Source organism: Lindgomyces ingoldianus (genome assembly GCF_010093535.1).
Source record: "Lindgomyces ingoldianus strain ATCC 200398 unplaced genomic scaffold BDR25scaffold_1, whole genome shotgun sequence".
Lineage (NCBI taxonomy): Eukaryota > Fungi > Ascomycota > Dothideomycetes > Pleosporales > Lindgomycetaceae > Lindgomyces > Lindgomyces ingoldianus.
In genome coordinates this window covers 3,099,604-3,121,416 of record NW_022985162.1, presented here as the reverse complement: position 1 = coordinate 3,121,416, position 21,813 = coordinate 3,099,604, and the positions used below count along the sequence as shown (strand labels likewise).

At 36.2% G+C, this 21,813-nt stretch overlaps 4 protein-coding genes across 4 annotated transcripts; 2 read left to right on the top strand and 2 right to left on the bottom strand.

Moving 5' to 3' along the window:
• Window positions 1–5,307: 5,307 nt before the first annotated feature.
• BDR25DRAFT_348628 (uncharacterized protein) lies at window positions 5,308–8,008 on the top strand (the record flags this gene model as incomplete). Its single annotated transcript, XM_033694451.1, has 20 exons — window positions 5,308–5,393; window positions 5,433–5,508; window positions 5,563–5,640; window positions 5,697–5,819; window positions 5,874–6,018; window positions 6,085–6,134; window positions 6,164–6,261; window positions 6,309–6,434; window positions 6,479–6,568; window positions 6,599–6,619; window positions 6,666–6,725; window positions 6,801–6,871; window positions 6,907–6,960; window positions 7,001–7,115; window positions 7,163–7,347; window positions 7,400–7,424; window positions 7,515–7,630; window positions 7,761–7,801; window positions 7,830–7,890; window positions 7,971–8,008. 20 exons carry the CDS (start codon window positions 5,308–5,310, stop codon window positions 8,006–8,008), a joined length of 1,659 nt encoding a protein of 552 aa, XP_033555212.1.
• A 1,126-nt stretch (window positions 8,009–9,134) lies between these two features.
• BDR25DRAFT_365592 (cytochrome P450) lies at window positions 9,135–10,345 on the bottom strand (the record flags this gene model as incomplete). The annotated part of the gene is made up of 2 exons (XM_033696902.1): window positions 9,135–9,726; window positions 9,786–10,345. 2 exons carry the CDS (start codon window positions 10,343–10,345, stop codon window positions 9,135–9,137), a joined length of 1,152 nt encoding a protein of 383 aa, XP_033555211.1.
• Window positions 10,346–11,115: 770 nt separating this feature from the next.
• BDR25DRAFT_365588 (NAD(P)-binding protein) lies at window positions 11,116–12,347 on the bottom strand (the record flags this gene model as incomplete). Its single annotated transcript, XM_033696901.1, has 2 exons — window positions 11,812–12,347; window positions 11,116–11,712 (listed from the first exon to the last, which is right to left on the bottom strand). The coding sequence occupies exons 1-2, from the start codon at window positions 12,100–12,102 to the stop codon at window positions 11,116–11,118; spliced, it is 888 nt and encodes a 295-aa protein (XP_033555210.1). The 5' UTR covers window positions 12,103–12,347.
• Window positions 12,128–14,866, top strand: BDR25DRAFT_348626 (kinase-like protein; the record flags this gene model as incomplete). Its single annotated transcript, XM_033694450.1, has 5 exons — window positions 12,128–12,259; window positions 12,318–12,371; window positions 12,789–12,824; window positions 12,884–14,602; window positions 14,786–14,866. The coding sequence occupies 5 exons, from the start codon at window positions 12,128–12,130 to the stop codon at window positions 14,864–14,866; spliced, it is 2,022 nt and encodes a 673-aa protein (XP_033555209.1).
• Window positions 14,867–21,813: the final 6,947 nt, after the last annotated feature.

The window sequence follows — 21,813 nt, the reverse complement described above, 5'->3', positions numbered from 1 at the left end:
ATCAATACAATCAATCAATCATCCCATACATCATATCCAAACCCATCATTCATCTCAGGAAGCCCAGAAACAGTGCTTCAATCTGACAATTCCTTAGTTCTCTATGCTAGTTTATAAATACTACTTTTTTTTATAGGCATGCTGTTAGTCTTATTATATAGTTTCTAATATTTAAGAAAAGGCCTTTTAAAAGTAATTAAATTATAATATAATAATAAAGGGCTTAATATAAAAAAGGCCTATATAGTTCTTTAGCTAGAAAGAGAACACAATATTATGTAGAAGTATAGTAACAGATTTAGATATAACTATAAAGGCATTTTAATAGTAAATTAATACTAATTTATATATAAATAACTATTTAGGTAATAGCAGCAGAAAGTTAGCGCATTAGTTGCTAAGATAACTCTACATAGTAGTGTACTGCATGTTAGCAGCTAGGTAAAGTCTAGATATGTTTAAATTTAGTTTTAATTAGGTTTATAACTACATTCTTTTATAAGCTAAACTATGTAAAGAAAGTAAAAATACTAATATTAATATACGCGTTAAACTGCTTCTATAAAAAGGCTATTTTAAAAGTTAACTATAGTAGTAGCATGTAAGGTTATTAAGGACCTATATAAATTCTGTTTAAAATTATTCTAGATTTACTCTTTATTCTTTATACACTTAGTAGTAAAGTAGTTGTAATTACTAAATGTAAAGTATTTAAAACATTATTATAAGTAGTTTCTAACTTATTATTACTTTATTAAATGTTTTATTATATCTTACATAGTGCTAGAGTAAACTAGCTTTATATAAAAACTTTATTTTTATCTTATATAGTGTTTTAAATGTAAAGGCTATCTAAACATATTTTAAAGGCTATCTAAATACTATTTAAAGTTATTTTATTTTACACACATTTTACACAAGATACTACTTGTTATTTAGTGTATACTATAGTTTATATTATGTTCTCTTTCTAGGTAAAAATTAGGCAGGATTAGTTACTATCTAGACTAGGACCTATTCTAGACTAGTTCTAAACTTGTTTAGTATTATTCTATATTCCTACTATTACTTAGCTACATCTTTTTTTTTTTCTACTTTATGTATTCTAATGTCTTACTATTAAAAGGTAGTTAATATATGTTACTTTTTACTTTTTTTTTTATCTACTTTTAATTATGTTTGTGTTACTATAGTACTACCCTAGCTATCTCTTAATACTCTTAAACCTTTACTAAAGAAATACATCTAGTCTTCTCTACCTAAACAACCCCTTAGTCCTAATAATAAAATACTAGAACTAGAAAACATATTATTTAATAATAATTTTAATAACCTAAAAAATAATAATTTTAATAATATATATAATATTTTATATAACCCTTCTAATAGCTAATTAAATAACTTTATAAAATAGCTTTAAAGTCTAAAGTAAATACACTATTTTTATGTCTAGTATAAATTTACTTTTTATAATAGCTAAACTTACTTATGTTAAGTTAATTTCTAAATACTCTTTAACACATTCTAGTAGCTATATAATAGTAATTAATATAGGCAACTTTTATAGTAACTATAAACTACTTATTAAAGCTTTATAAGTACATATTTATTAAACCTAAATAGATTTTAATTCTAATAAATTTAAAGTATAATACATAGTACTCTCTTAACTAGAAGGTGTTATAGAAGCTAACTACATCTACTTACTTAGGTGTCCCCTGTATGCGCTAGACTATGCAGTGTAAAGGCATTAAAGCTTGCTAGTATATACATTCTAACTTACTACATATAACGCACACGCATGTTACAACTTACACATAAAAAATAATTATAAATAAAAAAGCTTTATTTAAGGTTCTTAAGACCTCTAGCTGCTTTAATAAGATAATAAAGTATTACTAAGTACTAAAAAAAATATAGGCTAAAAGGGGCTATTAGTAATAGTAACCTAATTATAAGTACTAATTAAAAAAGTAAAAAGAACTTATAAGTATATCTAATTTACTTAGGTTGTTTATACTAATAGGATTTAAGATGCCTATAGTTGCCCTTAATACTATATTAAGTGCTGTAATAGACGCGCTAATGTATTAATTTATAAAGACTATTTTTAGTAAAGTATTAATATAGTAATAATTAATTATAATTTATTACATAATTTAATTTAAAATAGATGTTCTTTAGACACACTAGCTAATTACTATATTATAAAGCTAGTTAGGTTAAACATAGCTTTCTATAGTAAGTCTGTCTTTTCTTATTCTCTTTTATATTGCGCTTATAATGTGTTTAAAAATAAATTATCTATAAAGCTAAAAAAAAATAGTACATTATAATAACTATAAGTGTAAGGTTGTAGTGTAAATACTTAATAACCTTATTATGTTACTTTATGTACTTATAACTTAAATTAAAACTTATTTCTATAGCCCTTTTACACTAAAGAAGACTCTTATTAAATATATAAAGTAGCTATTTACTATATACTGTAAGCTTCTTTACTTTAACCTTATACTTAGTAAGCTTATACTTTAAATTATTAAGAAAGCGTTTCTAATCTTATATAGCCTAGTTTAAAGCTAGCCTAGAGCTATAAAAGTAGTGCTACTAGCATTAAGCTTTAACCTCTAAAAAGGTGCATGCTAGCCTTAACAACCTATTACAAATACGCTAGTATATATAGAAAAAGAAGCTTCTACGCTAGCCTAATAAGTAAAGCCTTACTAGTATATTATTTAAATATAAGTAAAATTATAAAAGTAAACCTAATTTAGTATAAAACAGTATTAGATTTATTTTTATTATGCATACTAATAAGCTATTAAATAGGCATATATATAAGAGATTAAACACAGCAAGTTTAGCATTATAATATTCTACTTTTATAAAAAGTAAGCTAAAGTCTTCTTTAAATAAAAGACATTTAAGATAGACATATTACACAAGTGTGTGTATAACTTTTTCTTTAATAAAATTATTTTTATATATATACTACTAAAATATAGCAAAAGTAAGTTAATTAAAACTTTATAAAAACATATTACTAACATCCTTACAGTATTTACTCTTACTTAAGTGCTTATAAATGTTAATTACTATAAAATATACTAAATTATATTTAAAAGACTCTTTAAACTACTTAAGAAAATTATAAAGTGTAATATTAAATAAAAACACATTTATAAAAGCAGATTTGCAGCTGTAACTATAGATATAGATAAAAAGTAGATAGCTAGTAAGTAATCCTATTTAGCACTAGTCCTAGACTAGTCTCTAACGCAAGTATATAGGGTTTAGAATGTATCTAGCTAAGCTTAATTCTGTATAGAAGAATTAGCGCATTTATTACATAAGCTGCATGCTTTTCTACTATATACACTTTTATTAAAGCATCCCTTATGCAGCAAGAACTAAAGATAAGACTACTTACTATTAAATTATAATAGCAGACTTAATTACTACAGCAGATAAAGATAAATACATTAAGCTTTATACTAAACTTTAAAGTATCCCTTTTTTCTAAGCTTACTTTTACTATTTAATAGTAATTTAATAGTAGATAACACTTTACTTAGTATTACTTACTAGGCAAAGTATAAGAAGCACCTAGTAATTAGAGTAGGCATTAATAACACTTACTTTCTCTTTTTAATTACTTTTATAAAGGCTTTATAACATTATACTAATGCAGTAGAATAGATAAGCTTAAAGTTAAACTTATATAGTAAGTAACTTTATTTTTTACTAGCTATTTTTAGGTATGTTTTTTAATTACTTTTAATACACTTTATATACACTACTAATAATACTATAGTGCTATAGCGCTTAACGCTTATAATTCTTTATAATATTAGGCCTAATTAATCTTTAGTATTTTTTATACTAATAAAAATACTTCTAGTGCTGCCTATTAGTATAATTTTATAGTTTATAAAAGTTTTACTTTTTTTATATTAAGTTTTAAAGTAATTATAGTTTAATTTATATTAGATACTTTATAACATTAAATACTTAATAAAGTAGATATAATTAATTTTACTTAAAATAATAATATTATTTTTACTGTAAATACTACTAGGTATCTTTATTATAACCCTACTACATTAACTTTTTAAAGTTAAAAGAAGTAGTTAAACTTTTCTATATTATCTACTTCTTTTTCTAAAGTTATAAAGAGCTTTTTAAAAAAATAGTATACTGTCTAGCTTTTATTTAATTAATGTTTATAACTAATTTACTCTTATAATAGCTTTACTGCATCTTTAAAAGTTACACTAGCAGCACTAAAGTATACACTTTGCTTTATATACTTATAATAGCTATTTTAACATAATAAGTTTTTCTCTATTAACAGATATAAATATTGCTTAGTAAGAAAGAATTATTACTTTTTTAGTATAAAAAGTAGACCTACATTAGCAACTTTAAGATCTCTTATAAAAAAAAAGTTAGGCATTATTAAGCAAGGACTAGCAGTAGATAGGTAAATGTTACTTTTAATAGTGCTTTAATAGTGTTGCATTAGTGTTTAGCAGAAGTAAGATAGGTGCAGGACTAGTCCTAGACTTAATAATTATAAAAGGTTGTGTAATATTTAATTTAAAACTAGATAGGGAGCTTTTGTACACTAACTCTAGTTGTTCTTAGGCCGAGATGCACCAGTCACGACTTAAGCAGGGGGCATCGGAGTTCGTCGGGCTGGTGCAATGCCGAGCCTCCGATGGTGCACCTTTGGCGTTTTATCATGTCTGGGATCCGGGGAGGATACCGTGACAATGTTCTGCTATTATAAAAAGAAGTTTTTATTTTATTATATAAAGTAAGTTATTAAAGTTTTGTTTTATCTATTCTTTAAAATCCCCTTTAAAACTACTAGCATTATACTAACCTGTATGTATAAGCTTAATTATACAGGTTGTAAATGTAGTCTAGCGTATCTAAGAAGGTTTTGTAGACCTGCTAAGGTGGTCTACGTGCCAGCGCTCTAGGTTAACCTCTGTGCACATGATTATCTTAGAGAGGTAAGTTACTGCAACAATCTCTTCAATGTCTATTGTACAGGGGAGGGGATTCTTGTGTGGAGGGAGGGATCTCTTATGCGGTTAATTGTGGAGGAGGGAAGTTCTCGTGCAAACAGTAGTAAGACTAGGGCGCACAATAGTTCTTGTGCAGGTTGTTAACAGGTTGTTCTAGGTGCGCTAGCATGGTATCCAGAGTGTTGCAGAGACTAGCTTAGTCTCAATACAATACTAATTTCGTTCTGCTGTCTTACTTTGCAGTTCTCCCTAGTAGCTCCTCTATTCTACTATGCTCTCGCTCTCGCTCTTTCTAGAGCTTTGTGCCTTCTGGCTTGCGCTGAGATCTGAACGTCGTGTACACCGACTCGCAATGCAGTCTAGAATTCCCTTCCACTCCTCCTCTATGTCATGAAGCTTCGCTAATGTTTTCGCCTGCTCGCATTTCAACCCAGCAACTTCTGCCTCAAGGACACAGGTTCTTTCGTTTACAGTCTGAAACCTATCTCTCGGAACAATAATGTATCCAGGATCCTTAAAAAGTTAGCGATTATCGATGTGGAAGAATAATAACGCACCGACATCCTGCGTGTCTTTCTCAAAGGCTCATCGTCTGAATGTCCAGGTGAGGTCAATCTTCTTTTCCCCCTTGAAACCTCATCGTTGCTCTGCGGTGGGCAGGGCTACATGCTGCCATCTGGCTCTGGAAAGGTCGATACCACCTATTTCATGCTATCAGCTAAATGTGACCTAGCTAGCTCGTGCCATTACCTCCACCACTCAAATCGTCCGTACGAGCTTCAGGTAGATCAAATAAGCATATTCTAGATACCTAGGTGCATCCTCACCTTATCACAGCGTATGTCACCGTCTTCGATCGTAGAACTAGCTGCTGACGTTGGCGAGCTCTCCATATTCAAACACTCAGCGGGTGTAAAGGCCATAAACTGGACTAAAAACTGCCAGTTAAGTGCAGTTCCTTATCCGTTCCTCCTTTTACCCTGTTAGTTGCGGTACAAGGTAGACTGGAACAGGGCTCGACCTTCTTCTAACGCTTTAGGTTTTTAAGGCGCACTCTATGCCCGAGAACATGGAGCATGCGCGTCCCACGTCGTAGAGGTCAGCTGGATTGATTGACGTCTCCACAGCGTCTATTCCCGTCATTATACTGGCAGTCCATTACCCTTGTTTTATCCAACACGGACCTCCAAACAGGGAGGCGGCATAGTGCTGTCTCGTACAAGGAGTGGCATTAGCTTTAGTGGCAGCGACTCATATGAATGACCAATGAAGTGGCTTTTGGATGTTGAAAGGCTCATTCCTATACAGGTCTTTCGCAGGTAACGGAGTTGCTGACGTATGCAAGTCTCCATCTATTTCGACAACCTGGTCTGAAGGAGAAACGTGCCTTCATACAAGGTCGACCTGCTTGAGATAGGCCATTCATGCCTGCACGCCATTAGATTGATTCGTTACAGTGCCAAGCTCTCCTGTTTCCGTCACCCATACTGGAGGAATAGTGCGGCGGCAATCCATGCATACCATGGCATCATGTAGCTCTCTTTGTCTCGCCAGGCACTCAGCAGCCCCTACGTGGTTCAGCAGTGGAGGGTGTAGATAAAAGGTGGGTCTCTCTGGTCGAACATCAAGTTCTACACGCAAATTTGACATGGAGCGCGCACTTTTTGTTGGGTTTATATCTTGTTCCTTGTGTGGGATACTGCTTAGTATTCCTCTTCTTTATCTTGACGCTAAAAAGTCTAAATTGACACTAACCACAGTAAGAAACAGCCGCTTCGAGCGATACTCAGCCCTCGTCTTTGGCTTGATACAGATAGGCTTGCTTGCTGCTGTTTGTACTGCAGCTGTAACATCACTTAATAAGAGCCAGCAAGCTCGATGGATGGAAGCAGCGTGCTCCAGTACGCTCCAGATCTACGCGGGAGTTAACATAAGAGCCCTTATTTAGAACCCCTCAGCTTGAGCTTACGGACTAGATAATTTACTCGTCCTACACCACCTATCACTGCTTTCTTGGGCTGCACCTCTAGTATCTGCAATCTCCACAGTTTCTACTGTGCTCGACTTTGTATATCTGACGTAAGAACCCTGTCCACTAATGTTTCTATTCCTCTCACCTAGTTCAGAATACAAGGAAGACTTCCTGATTATCGGGTTTTCCTCTATATTACTATTCCCTCTCTTCTATCTTCGACTGTATCGTGCTGGCGAGCATACGAACACAAGAGTGCAGGAGGTAATAATCGGGGGTTCGTACGGTTCCTAATCTTGCTGGCTATTTCAAATGCAATATCAGCTCTGTCTCAATTCTGTGGAGCAATGATTATCTATAGCTTAGTACTCAGGGGTCGAGAGATCACGAGCAAAACTTATTCCGGCATTCTTCTGGTATGTATCGACCCTTTAATTTCTGTCAATCTAACCCATATAGAGTTGCACATTTATTTATCTCCTATGCCCTCTCCTTTTCTGCGTCAGCGGCGTGCGTCTATTCATTAAATGGGCATGGACTCAGATGCGGTCGCACCATTTGACCAGCACCAACACTGAGGGAGTTGTTAGGCTTGACATCCTAGGGGAAGCGGATTCGATACGTGATGAGAGTATTTAAGGGGCTGCTTTTTGAAATAGAAAGGCAGATATTTTTAGAATTTCGCGGAGTTTGATACTCTCTGGCAAAAAAAGTAAATTGCGCGTAATAACCTTTCACCCGTTGCTACTGAGCTGCTCTGTTCCCCTACACGACTCTCGATGTTCTGTCCACTGTTGCCCTCCCATCCACAACATGCAAAGATTATCGTACTCATAGGCGATGCACCAGTTACACCACGGCTGACTCCTCTAACATTGCCCGGTGAGAGTGCTCGCCGCAGGCCTAATGATGCATACATCTATTGGTTCTCTGCAAGCTAAGTTAAGCTCTGGGGTTTTGAGTTGGGTTGAACGAGCCCATGGCAGAGGGCGTTGCATGACTTGCTCCGCCTCTTGCTTCTCTACTTACATCTTAAATATAACGCCTAGGGTATCACTAAACGACCTAGTACCCCAGGCAAGGCAGACTTGAGCGCGCACCTTTGTTCAGGCCTAATCGTCTCGCCGTGAGCTGATGCTTTCGACATAATACAACACCCCAGAGAGTGTCGCACGTGTCTCACGCGATCCATTCACTCATTAGGACTAGCTCCTTTCTCGTACAGTATATAGTCAGCCCAGAGCTCTCTCGAGCTCCTTAGACCTTACAATACACTGGTACAATTCACCTTGTTTGGATCTCAATACCTTGTCGACTTGCTTACCATATGACCCCTTCTCAGTTCATGCAAGACTGCTATGTTAAACTTACTTAACCACTTTAGCCTTCACCGCAACACTCTTTGTGAATAGCATGCGATAGGGTGCGAAGAAATTGGACGATCTTACAGTGTCTTTTTAAGAATCCCTACTAGTAAATAAACAGCCGAGATGCTATTGGTCTGTACAAGCACTTACAGCATATCCCTGCTAGCAGCACATTTAGGGCAAAAAAAAAAATTACATACAACAGCGGGGATTCGCTGCTGGTCACCCACGCAACTACTAGTCCGCCGGTACACTGCTTATATCTGGCTGAGCGGACGGGAAGCCTAGTTTTCAGTGTCCTATGGTCATATGTGGGAAATTATCAATAAACGATAGTATATATCCTCCCGCGGAGTTGTAGCTATTGCTAGTTCTCTATGCATCGCCCCGCCATCAAGTTCGCTAGTTTAACTGTTCTCGGGAAACTGGAAGCAGAGCCCTGACTGCAACACCATCAAACAGTATGCTGCTTTTATGCGTTGCTGCCGGCCACGCCGCCGCAGGGCTAAAAGGGAGCTACGACTGTCGCAGTCGCGATGCGCACCTACGGCTCATCGCGGCCCATCACGACTTATCGCGACTCATCACGACTCATCGCGTTCACCACCACGGCTATGACTCTTAGAAGCTGGAGTGAGATTCATTCGTCTATATTCCTAGTTCCACGGTGTGCTCCTCATGTTATACAGACAACTGGAGATAGTTGATTCTTGGGTTTACGTGCAGCCGACTATTATATCTTATAACGTTATTCTTTATTTACAAATTTCTTGGAGTTAAGAGAACTCGTAAGTCTGTGTCTTTCTTGATATCAATCATCCCAAGCACCGGCCTCGTCTCATCAATCTGTGGAAAGGGCTGACTCTGATCCTCTAGGCGCATCTCGAATCGGTATAACATTTCCGCCACGAGGACCATCGCTGCCTGCGCTGAGAAATGCCGACCTGGACATTGTGTTGCTCCTCCTCCGAACGCCACAATGTTTCTCTTCAAAGCCGGGTTCTTCAGGAATCGCTCTACGTTGAACTCATTAGCATCCGTGCCAAATGTACTTTCATCAAAGGGCATCTGGCGATACGGCATCATGATACGGTTCCCTTTCTTCAGCGTCTTTCCACCGATAACCGTATCCTCCATGACAAGGCGCACAGACGAAGAGTACGACGCAGTGCGCAAGACCTCATTCCAAGTTGCGCGGAGAATAGGTGAGCGCTCATAGATGTACTCGAAATCCAAATTGTCATTTGCAAAAGCTAGCGCAATCTCCGTGAGGATGTTGTCGCGAAGCTTTGCGTCAAATAGAACATGGGAGAGAGTCCAAAACACACCACTGGAAGTATTCGTGTTAGCACTGTTCCAACGAGTTAGTTATTGTCTATCATGCACGGTTGAGGGTTTTGTATAACCTACCCCCAATAGATGGTCAGCAGCATAATAGCCATGTCGCGATTGGAGATGCCAACGTGCTGCATCTCAGCCTCGACGGCGGTGGTGTACCATACAGTATCCTTGTGGGACTCTACGGGGAGATCGAACCATTTCTCCACCGCATCAACAAGCTGTTTTAAGGGCTGGAACATCTTTTTCCCTAGGACTTCCGGGACAAGAAACAGAGCGCGCCACGAATGCTCCCAGAACTCAAGGCAGACTTTCACGGAATCAGGAGCAATGGTACGTAGCGATGCACCAAAGTAGCAGTCGGCAATCAACTCTGCAAGCATCTTGTCCGACCAGCGGTAAAGGTTCATGAGGATGTCATGCTCGCCAACTCGTGAGCAACTTTGGCCGACTAAAGCCAGATTCGCGACCGTAAGTTTGACCTCGAGGAAGGCATGGAACCTCCTGCTAATATCTCCTGGCTTGTTAGATGGATATAATTGGTAAATGTGGAAGTCGCGCGACATTCCGGCTAGACTTTTGCCACTTGGGTTGGGATGAAGGGCATCAACAGGATTGGACTTGCTGTGCATGGTAGGGTGTAGTCGCCGATGAGGCGCATTCCGGTCTGCTTTCCAATTTTGTGCTTACTCGTCGTGTTTACGGTCGACAGCAGATGCAAGTTTTCGTAAAGGGGGTATGTGGGCAGTTTAGAAATCGAGCCGAGAAGTTTTAGTGGAACTGTATCAACGTTTCGATACGTCTGATCTACTAGTCATCTTTACATGCCCGTGAAGCTGGCTACCCTGTAGATTTGGCATGAAAGTAGGTCGAATTTGCGGTGCTATTGCTGAAAATGGAGCGAAGCTCAGAATCAGAAGGGCACTCCCAAAAGGTCGTCCTTCTAAGCAAGGGTGGTGGTTGCAACGGGGAGCAAGACTGCCTCGCGAAGCCGCGCACCATGGTAATCTACAGCATTCACAGGTGTCTAAGAAGGAGACAGCACATTGATATGGGGCCTCAGCCGCATCAGCTGTCCCGGCTGATTTTACGCTGCGTTGGTGATGAAGTTGGTTGTCGCAACATTCGTGGAGGATTATAAGTGTGAGTTGCCACAGCCATGCGGAAAGAGGTCGTTCCAGTGGCGGTCCTCAATCATTCCGAGAAGGAGCGTTTTATTGAACGTACGGGACAGGCGCAATTTGAGTTTGACTTCTTCAAGCTAGACCTAGTTGGAATATTAGATGGTGGAGTTCGCGCTAATGGAATTCATTTTGGAGTATCAAATACAAGACAGCCGGAGTGGAATACGGCACATGATGTGAGATTTGGATAGCAGGATATATGACATCATTACAGTATTCTACGGCTTCTTCAGCTCGCCGAGGCCCCATTCCACCATTGGTTTGATTGCCTCGTCCTGCTCTGCCCCAGTCAAAGGCTCGTAACCTAGTCGCTCTTTCGCCTTCCCGAGCGACCAATTGCATCCCCGCTCGAAATGGCCCATGTTCTGTCGCCGCATCTCTGGGGTCTTGTGACCCAATGTGAAGATGGCGAAGAACCACTCGACCATAGAAGCCATGATCTGCATCACGCCCAGTGGAATAACCTTGATCTTCTCAGGCTTGACTGGCGCCCCTGCAGCGGCGTAGCATTTTCGAAAGAAATCCCAGTACGGAATCGCATGACCATCACTGATGAAGATGGCCTCGCCATCTACTTTCGGTACTTTCGTTGGACTGATCTCTCTACGTAGCACCGCCTTGGCCGCAAGGATGTGGGCCTCAGCTACTTTACGAACCTCGACAACTTCGAACACTCGTTTGTTATCGCCGATCTGCATCTTGTGTTGTCCTTTACGCACCGCATCCAGAAGCTGGGGTAGCATGCCCTTGTAGTCATAGGTACCGTACATACCAGGCACTCGAGCCGGTGAAGATAGATAAACAGACAGAATAAACTAACTAGACACTGCTAGAATACTTAAAGAAGTACATTAAGAAGTGCGTGTGCTAGCACAAGCGGCCGCGTGCTTCAAGAGGATCTCTGTGCCTTGTACATTGACACGTTCCTGCATCGCTTGCGGTGCAAGTGGGTGAGGAGAGGTAGTATGGATGACAACCTGTGGCTGAGTGCGCCTGAACAGTGCTTCGACTTGGGTTTCATTCGCAATATCGACCGACTCGTACATGACTGTAGGCTCTTGGTCGGGATGGCTTCTCGGATCACGGCTAGCAGAGTAGATCTTGCATCCGGGCTCCTTCACGAGCAGGCGGATGATATGGGAGCTCAGGAATCCGCCACCACCTGTGACTAGAACGCTCTTCAGAGACTCTGGAGAGGTGGACATGGCTGTGGTGGAGTTTTCTCTGCGTATGGCGAGAACAAGAGTGAAAGGCTTGTTGACAGTTTATGGAGAGCCGATGACATGGCACAGCAAGACTATCGGCCAAGCGGCAAACCTGAATGAGAGGGAAGATAAGAAGGGCCAGAATCCCGGTAATTCGGTAAGGCAGGAGAGAGTTCTTTCTGGCTTATTGCAGGTGCTGCAGGTGCCGCAGGCAGCACCCGTGGAGAAGGGAGCTATTTGACGAGAGCGTTGATGCTGGGCGGTTGCTTGTGACCTAGACCTAGAACTATTGTGTGCGTTAATCTGTGCAATGTCTTGGCATTCGCGTCGCGTCTTTTCCGCCTTACTAAATCTATAAGAACTTTAACTACGCAACAATTTGCCTCTATCTATGCCTAAATATCTGTTATTTTAGTTAGATCTTAAAGCTGTATGTACTTCCTAATTAGTATATGATTTTTAGCTAAAAAGCTATAGCTAGAGCAGCTACGCGTGTTTAAGTACTAGCGCCTAAATTTTTACTAAAATTAAGAAATGTTAGGTAGTTATAGGGTTTTATAGGCAAAATTTTAAATTCTTATACAAATTTAGTGGCGGAAAGCAATGTTTAAGGTGTTGTTAAGACATTGCACGGATTAACGCACACAATAGAACCGCGGCAATTTAGTCGCTTTTGAGCCCGCCAGGTTCTTATGATTGGATCGAATTTCAACTTGGCGCTAGTCCAAATATAAGCCTATATGCTTACGTACCGCACCGCCCAGGCGGGGTTCCCACCTAGTCCCTATTCTCCATTGCACCTGCAAAACGACTTGTCGCTGCATTTTTCGCGTCCTCGCCGGATGTCCCCTTTAGCGGTGCAGATGCATCAAAAACCTTTTCTCCAATTGCAGAGATCCTCGCGTCAGCCGTAGCATGGATATCGCGACACGCCGTTAGCGTTCCCCTCGAACCATGCAAATGTGCACTGCGGATCGGCATGGAATTCCTCAGCGATAACAACCTCACCGAGCAAACCGATTTCGAATACCAGCTCTCTCCTGATGTCCGGTCGCATAACCTGGAGGTCTCAGATTCCAAACAGGAAGTCCAAACCCTTAGTAGAATTGTAGCTGAGGTTAACAAATGCTCGATCTCAAGCCAATCGGATGAGAGCGTTGGAAGCGCATCCAATTACCATATAAGCAAGATCCCCCTTCTACTGCGGGAGTATGACTTGACCGCGCCATCCTCGCCTGTGTTTGGATTTGTGCATAATATTCCAGACCTCAATTTGCAAGGTTCCTCCAGAGCAAGCGAGGCGCAGAGTTTTCCCAGCGTTCTATACCCTCCGGCCCCACCTTCGATTCGATTATCGCCTTACGTTTTAATTCCACAACGCTCCGCTCCTCCACGTCCCTTTGAACAATCGAAGGCATCGATAGCAAACGCTTCTCGTAGCGCGTGGTTGGAATACCTGAACAGTCGGGGTCTGCTGGATAGCGAGTTCCATGAACGCGACTGGTCTGGGAAAGGCCAGCATGCGGAATATCAAGTGCATGAGATCCCTAGCATTCCGCTTGTTGTGGAGAACGTCCTTGGGCACACCGCTTCGGCATTGGTTGAGAGCGTGATTTGCCGGAATGTTCGCCTCGCACGAAAGACGGTCAGGTGCACGCGGAGAGTAAGACGAGAGGATGCGCTGAAGGAGGTCGAGCATCTGCAACGTCTCGAGCATTCGCACCTTGTCCGGGTTGTTGGAACCTACATTATTACTCCTAGGAAGGACCTTTCAATTCTTTTATATCCTGTGGCGGAATACAACCTTGAAACGTTCCTAGACTCCATCTCTGAGGATGTCGATTCCGACGACGTCCATCAGCTTGTGCTTGCCTCCCAAAAAGTGAGGAGTGTTGCTACATTCTTCGGGTGCCTTGCGCAGACGTTAGCATTTATACATGCCAACTTAATTAAGCATATGGATATCAAGCCTAAAAATATCCTCGTCCGGGATGTATCAAAAGAGCCGCCTTTGACTCCGCGCCACCCTGGTTCAAGGTCCGCAGTTAGATACAAAGTATACGTCGCGGATTTCGGCATCGCGCGGGCATATACTTCTGCTGAAGATGCAGAAACGGCAAACCCAACGGCATTTACTCGAGTCTACGCGGCGCCCGAAGTTGTCTCCCAAGACACCAGGGGTCTAAAAGCAGATGTCTTCTCCTTGGGTTGCGTATTTGCTGAAATGGTAGCAGCTCTGCTCGGAGAGCGTGACCACTTGGCAGACATCAGAGATCAAAACGAATTCGATTCCTCGTTTCAAGCAAATATACCGCAGGTACGGAAATGGGTTCAGGAGCTGCCTATATCCGATGCCATACCAATATTTCCAGATCAATTGTTTGCTATGCTTAGCAGAAACCCAGCGCACCGTCCACCGGCTGCAAGGCTTGCAAAGTTCTTAGGCTCGAGCCGCTGCTGTACTTCGGGGCCTGAGGAATTTATAGAGATTTCTGAGAAGGTTGCCAACTAACCGTAGAAGTAGCAGTTCCGCCCTGGAAAAGTGCAAAGCGCGCATACTATATTATTTAATAGAAAATTTTAGATCTAAAATATAATAAAAATCTATTTATTTCAAGGTCTATTTTTAGGCTAGTTTAGTTGTGAATTTTAGAAACCAGGAAGTATGAATGAGACAATATAGAGCGGTGCGGGAACTAGGCAAGAAAAGCTGCCGGGGCTGCAGGTGTTGGACTGGGCACTTTGGGTGCGAGTGACTCCATAAGCGGCGACAGAAACCCTCTAAAAAGAGAGTTAAAAGTCTGTAGACATAGAGTTAGTCTAGTAAAGTAAAGAATAAAGAGTAAAAGAAGGTTAAGTAGCTTATAAAGTTTCTTAAGGTTTTCTATTAAATAATAAAAAGACTTAAAAGCAACGCTAAGTTTACTTTACTCTAGATAACTATTATTAACTTATAGCTGCTGTGTATAAAGCTTCTAATTATAGATAAAAAATAAGATTAAGCTTAAGTTAAAAGATTATTACTTTAAAAGTAGTGTTAGTATAAGAGATATCTACAAGGCATATATACTGTTCTGTGCGTAAAATTAACTGTTAGTTGATTATTCGTACCTTTTTTAGTTGAGATGGAGGAGTAGTGTAGATCCCCGTCCCTACAGTATTAAGCAGGAAGTATAGGCACAGAGAGGGAATGCAGGATAGAGGGCAGAAAGAGAGAGAGAGATAGTAAACCTTAAAGTTAAAGGTAGAGGTACTAAGGCTAAGAAGCCTATATTGTCACGATTATGTTACAGCTATCCAACCCCTGAGTACCCTAGGCTTGGCACGGGGTATAGAGTGTTACAATCCTTACTCCGGCGAAATGGTATTTTCGGGAGTACTTCGGCCTATGGTGATGTGGTAGCGGAGGGGGGAGGACTTAGCTGGATCAGGTGTACAGTCCGTCGAGCAGAGTGTAGGGTAGATAGAGTAGAGAGAAGGCAGGTTGTAGTTTAACCTAGCAGCTGTATAGGGAGCTAGTAAACCTAATCTGTTAGGATAAGATTAGAGGTATATATAGTGCAGAATATATAAGGCAATAATATCCTCTTTGTAAAAGTTTTAACGTCTCTTAGTTTATTTAGTAAGTAAAGACTTAATAATAAACTAAACAGTAATTACAACTTTCTAACTATAGTTATAATTAAGGCTATATACATAGTGTTTACATGCGTTTGCATGCATTGCAGGTGTTACATGCATTGCCTGCAACCACCTGCAATACCTGCACTACCTGCAATGCTTAAATTTCTATTAGATAGTGCATTCTATAAGGCTTTTATCTAAAAGCTAAAGCTATTCTTTATTTGTCCTATTATGTAATTTGTTAAGCGCAGGGCTAAGTGTCTTCTATCTAACATTGTTTAGGCTATGTAGGACAGCTAGTTAGGTTATTATAGTCTAACTATTAGCTATAACACGTAGGCTTCTCTTCTAGTTAGTGTCCTTACTGTTATGTTTTTTCTATTATAAGTGTTAGATTTTTTTTTTAGCTAGTATGTTTTTGTTTTTAAAGGCTTGTTTAATACTAATCTTTTTTAACTATGCCTTATTAAGTTTCTTACACTTCTACTGTTGCCTGTTACTTTTGTACTATTACTTATCTTAATCCTCTTTATTATATAAAGATGTGTCTCTATAGTCTTTACTAGTCTTATAGTTTTTTTTACATAATGTTTTTGTTATTAGATAAGTATGTAAAATGTGTGTAAAAGAGTAGTTATTATAATGCTTTTATTTCTAATGCAGCTTAAAATTATTTAAAGTGTAAAAAAAAGAAACTACTTAGAAAGCTAAAGGCTGCTAAAGAGAAAGAGACAAAGGAAAAAAAAAGAAAGATAAAAGAATAAGCTAAATCCCTAAGGCGTCTTTAGTTCTTTATAGCTTAGCAGAAATAAGTTTAGAAATAGTTAAAAGTTCTAGTAAATTAAAAAGTAAAGTATTTAAAAGAAGACTTTTTATTACTAGACAAGCTTAAAGCGCTTAAAGTAAAAGTAGCTAGTCTTTTTTCTTCTTAACTTATGTTAAAAGGTTGCAGATTTCCTACATTATAGCTAGCTAATGCTGCTGTAGTTTTAACTAATAATAGTGCTTTCTAGTCTAGAGAGCTTTCTCTAGAGTAGTTTTGCTTAAAAGGGATTCTAGGTATTTGTAAAAAGCTTAAGAGGTGTTTAATAAGCTTTTAACAGGTTTTTAAGTATTTTTACTAGTAGGCTATCCCTTTTATTTTACTAAGTACTTGCTTTTTTTATAGTCTAGAATCTTTTTTACTTTATATTTCTTTTCTTTCTTTTTTTATTTTATAGTTGTAAGTAGAATAATCTTAGGCATAAGTTTAAGTTTAGAGACATAAAACTAAAGGTGTATTTACATTTTCTTTAGAAGTTTAAGCTTACAGATACTAGAGTGTGTTTATATTACTTAGTATAGTTCTATATGTTTCTCTACTAATTTCTTAGAAGGTCTTAGTGTTTTTAGGTCTTTTATGTCTAAATATATATAATTATTTAAGTGTATTTCTAGCATAGGTTTTTTTTTAATTTACTACCTTTTCTATAGCTTCCTAGGCTAATTAGGCTTCTTTAGTAAGTTTTTAATGTAGTTCTAGCAGTCTAGTTGTGTAATCTATTACCTCTAAAAGGTTAGTTAGTTATAAGCTATAAAGTTTATATTATAAGAGGTATCTAAAATTAGCTTTATATAGGGTTTCTTTAGTAGTAGCTAATTCTATAGTATTAATAACAAACTATGCTATTAGTAGCTATTTTGCCTAATTTGTTTGTTTATATAAAACATATTTTTATAAGAACTTTTTAACTTTTATGTTTACTTGTTCTGTTTGTCTGTCTATTTATAAGTAGTAAGTAGTAAAGAGTCTATAGTTAATTCTAAGGTGCTTAACTAAAGCTGTCTAGAACTTGCTAGTAAATAGTTTGTTATAGTTAAAGATAATAATTTTAGAGTAGCTATAAGTAGCAAAAACATTTTTTTTTAGTTTAAACATAAATTCTTTTACTATAATGCTTTTTTCTAATAGCTATAAGTAGATAAATTTAGTAGTTTTATTAATAACCTGTGTAATTATATTGCATAACCTTTTAGTGCTAGGTTCTTATAATAGTAGTAATCTAGTAATAAAATCTATAGTTATTATAGTCTATAGTTAGCTTAGTGCCTCTATTAGTTAGAGCAATCTATAAAGTTTATAGTGTTAGAAGTTGTTTTTATTGCAGGTGTTACATTTCTATAAGACTTTAGTGCACAAGTGTTTTAATTAAAGTATTTTTTTAAGTATAGTAATTTTAATCTTCTTTTATAGTAACTTAATTCCTAGGTGTCTAAACATAAAGGCTTTATAATATTCTTTTATTAAGTTTTTCTATCCTTACTTAACTACTATAAGGGAGCATAGTAATTCTTCTTAGTTTAGTCCTTTATAGACTAGTCCCTTAGGGGTTTCTTTAAAGATTATAAATTTCTCTAAGTTTTCTTTTTCTGCTTTAAAATAATTTACGCGCCTACTTAAAGTGTTAGCTTATTAGTTACTGCTTTCTGCTACATGTTTAATAATAAAATTAAATTAAGCAAGTTCTATAGCCTATTATACATGCATAGGCAAGAGTTTTTTAGTAGTAAGAAAAGTAATAAGGTTTACATAGTTAGTAAGGATTATAAATTACTAGCTTAATTTTTAAAGTTTAACCTCCTAGTACCTGCATGCATTTACTATAGCTTTTAGTTCTTTATTAGAAATAGTATATTTTTGCTCTAATAGCATAAATTTTACTAAGTAGTAAGCTACTAGGTGCTATTAGCTATTTTCCTACTTTTAGAAAAGTGCAGCTCTCTTAGCTCTTAAGGAAGCATTAGTGTTTACTTTTGTTTCTAGTGTAAGATTATATATTCTAAAAACAAGGTAGCTTATTACTATTTATTTTAGCTCTTAAAAGGCCTCTTTTATTTCTAGTGTCTATTAGAATTTCTAAGTAGCTCTCTCTTTTAAAGTAGCGTCTATAAGAGGAAGCGCTATCTTTAAATAGCTTTAGATTATTTTTTATACATATCTAGTAAGGCCTAGAAATCCCTTAATTTCTGTTACTGTTGTTAGTGTTAGCTATTTAAGTACTTTATTTACTTTAGTAAGGTCTATTTTTATTTCTTTACTATTAATAATAAATTCTAAATATTCTGTTTTTTATACATTAAACTTACATTTTTCTAGTTATAAATAAAGTCTATATTATTAGAGTTAATTAAGTATAAGTTTTACTTTAGATATATAGTCTACTTTGTCTTTTTTAGTATATATTAAAATGTTATCTAGGTATACAAGTATAAATATATCTAAATAGAGGTTAAGTGCAGTGTTAATAACTTATTAAAAAGTTACTAGGGCGTTAGTTAGTCTAAATAGCATAATAAGTAGTTTATATAGTCTTTTTAAAGTTTAGAAGGCTGTTATCTATTTATGTCCTTTTTTAATCCTTATTTTGTTAAATCTGTCTTAGACATTAAACTTAGTAAAGTGCTTAGTTCTTTTAAGTTAGTTTATAATGTTTTAGATAATTAGTAAAAGGTACTAGTCCTTTATAGTGTTGTTGTTTAGAGTTTAGTAGTCTTAACATACTCTTACCTTACTATTCTTTTTTTTAGCAAAGACTATAGCTAATGCTATTAGACTATTACTTTCTCTAATATGTTCTTAAGCTAGCATTTAGTCTACATACTCTTACAAGGCGTCTTTCTAAGCTTTTGTTAGGGGTTGTAGTTTGTAAGTTTTTAATTATAGGTTTAGTTTAAGGTTAATTACGTAGTCCTAAAGTTAGTGTAGTAGCAGTTCTTTTAAGTCTTCTAGGGTTTTAAACATATTTTTGTAATCCTAGTATTCTTCTAGTAGTCTGTTTACTTCTTAGGCTATTTAGTAGATTCTAACCTAGTTAAGGTCTTGTTTCTTTTTAAATTCTTTAAAAAAGATTTCTTCTAGTTCTTCTTTTATTAGGCGTACAGCCTAAGCTTTTAGTTCCTAATAAGGGAATTTTTTTAGTTTTTCTTATAGATAGTTCTTACTAACATTTTCTTAAGATATTAATTATGCTGCTTCTTTATAGCTTTAGCTAGTTAGCAACATAGTTTACTAGTTAATTATTAAGTTATGTTTATAAAGCTAGTTATAGCCTAGAATTACTTAGTATTTGCCTCTTAGTAGTAATATGTTAAAGGATATCTAGTTCTTAGTTCTTTTAGCTTTAGTAATAAGTTTCTCTGTTTTAAGTTAAATTTATCTTACTTTATACTTTATTAATAAAGTGTTAGCTAATAATACTCTAAAAAAGTTTTTTTTTCTTTAGAAGAGTATGTTGTTTTAGTTAACCTATCTTAAATTAATTACTATAAATGTACATCTACTGTTAATTAAAGCAAGTTCTTTCTATTTCTAGCCTAGTTATTAAAGAGTAATTTTTATTATTAAGCTTTAGCCTAGTCCTTATTTTACTGCAATAAGGATGTAAAGCTTATAAGGTGTTTCTTTATAGTCTATTCTGTTGTCTTTTTAGACAGCTTTAGCTGCGTCCTTATATTCTATAATTTAGTCTAATTATATTTTATATTTTTAATGTCCTAGTATTATGCATTCTATTGCAGTGCATTAGGTATCTTTTATTTTATAGTAGTATAGCATCTAATTATTTTGCTAGTGTGCCTTCTATTAGAAGTAGTAGAATGTGCACGTTGCCCTATTATTACACTCTGTCTATAATTCTTGTTTATAGACTAGACTGTTCTTATAATAGAGATAGTGTAGCATTTTACAGGTAGATGTTGTTCTAGTTAATGTATTAGTTTCTAATGCGCTTTCCTACATTTTATGTAGCCACTAGCTAGCCCTATGTTTAGTTAGCTAGTGTTTAATGCAATACTTGTTATTACATAAGTACTAGGTATAAGGACATTCCCTAAAGTTGTTTTGTACTAGTATTAGCTAAACTTATGTCTATCTAGAGTATTCCTTAGTTCTAATAATTTATAATAGGTAGCTTTAGTAAGTGCATTAAAACTTATTATGTTACTTACTTCTGCATAAAATGTAATATCTTTTATCTTATTAAGTCTTTAAGTCTTTGCAGGTAATAGCTAACGCAAGGGGAGGCGTGTTAGCCTATTTTTAACATAGTTTAAGTGTTATTAGTAGCATATACTACTAGTTAAGGCCTTTTTTTTTATTAAAAAATTTTTTAAACATTTTTTATTATTTTTCTTTATTTATAACTATATAATGTGTTTTAGCAATTTCTTTTAGTATACTATAAGTTTTAGTGTTGTTATTAATATGTACTTTATACATTAATTTTTTATAGTCTTTTTATCTATGTGTGTTACTACATTTCTAGCAGTCTTTATAAATAAATTAATATCTTAGCTCTTAGGCAGAGATTCCTGTTATTAGTTGCCTTAAAAGAAACTTTTCTTTCCCTTTTTTAATGTTCGCAATATATGTTGTAGCCTAAGTATAGCCTTACTATTCTTTGTAAGTAGCAGCTTGTTCTAGTGCCTTAAAGACTTTATTACTATTTTATACCTTAACTTTCTAGTACTCTATAGAGCATCCTTTAGATTTGTAATTATCTCTGCATTACTAGTAAAAGCGTTTATTAAGCTAGTCTAGAATCTCCTGTTCTATTAGGCCTTATTCTATATGCATTACTTTTATAGTTAGTCTGCTGTTTTTATTCTTTAGTTATTTAAAGTCTAAGCATTTTTAGTAAAAGTAGCTTACTTTTTTGCAGTTAAGGCACACCTTTTTTTTAAGCTATTTCTTTTATTCCTTATTTAGGGGTGGCCTTACACTTTTAGAGGTATTACTTTTTTTTTAGAAAAGCTACGCGTATGTTTAGTGTAGCTAAGGTCTATAAGTTTACTATTAATTTATAAAGTTTCTTTCTTCTTCTAGAACTAGTTAGGTTTTTTAGTTATTTAGCTTTTTTCTTTTTTACTATGTTGTTCTGCATGTCTTTTATTATATATAAGTGCTTTTTTAATGTAATTTTTAAAGCTCTTAAGCTTTTTTATATAAGTAAATTTATTTTTAATGTTATCTAAGAGCCCTTTATAAAACATTTATTTTATAGCTTTCTTATTTATCTATCTGCAGATAGCTAGCAGTTCTCTAAAGCA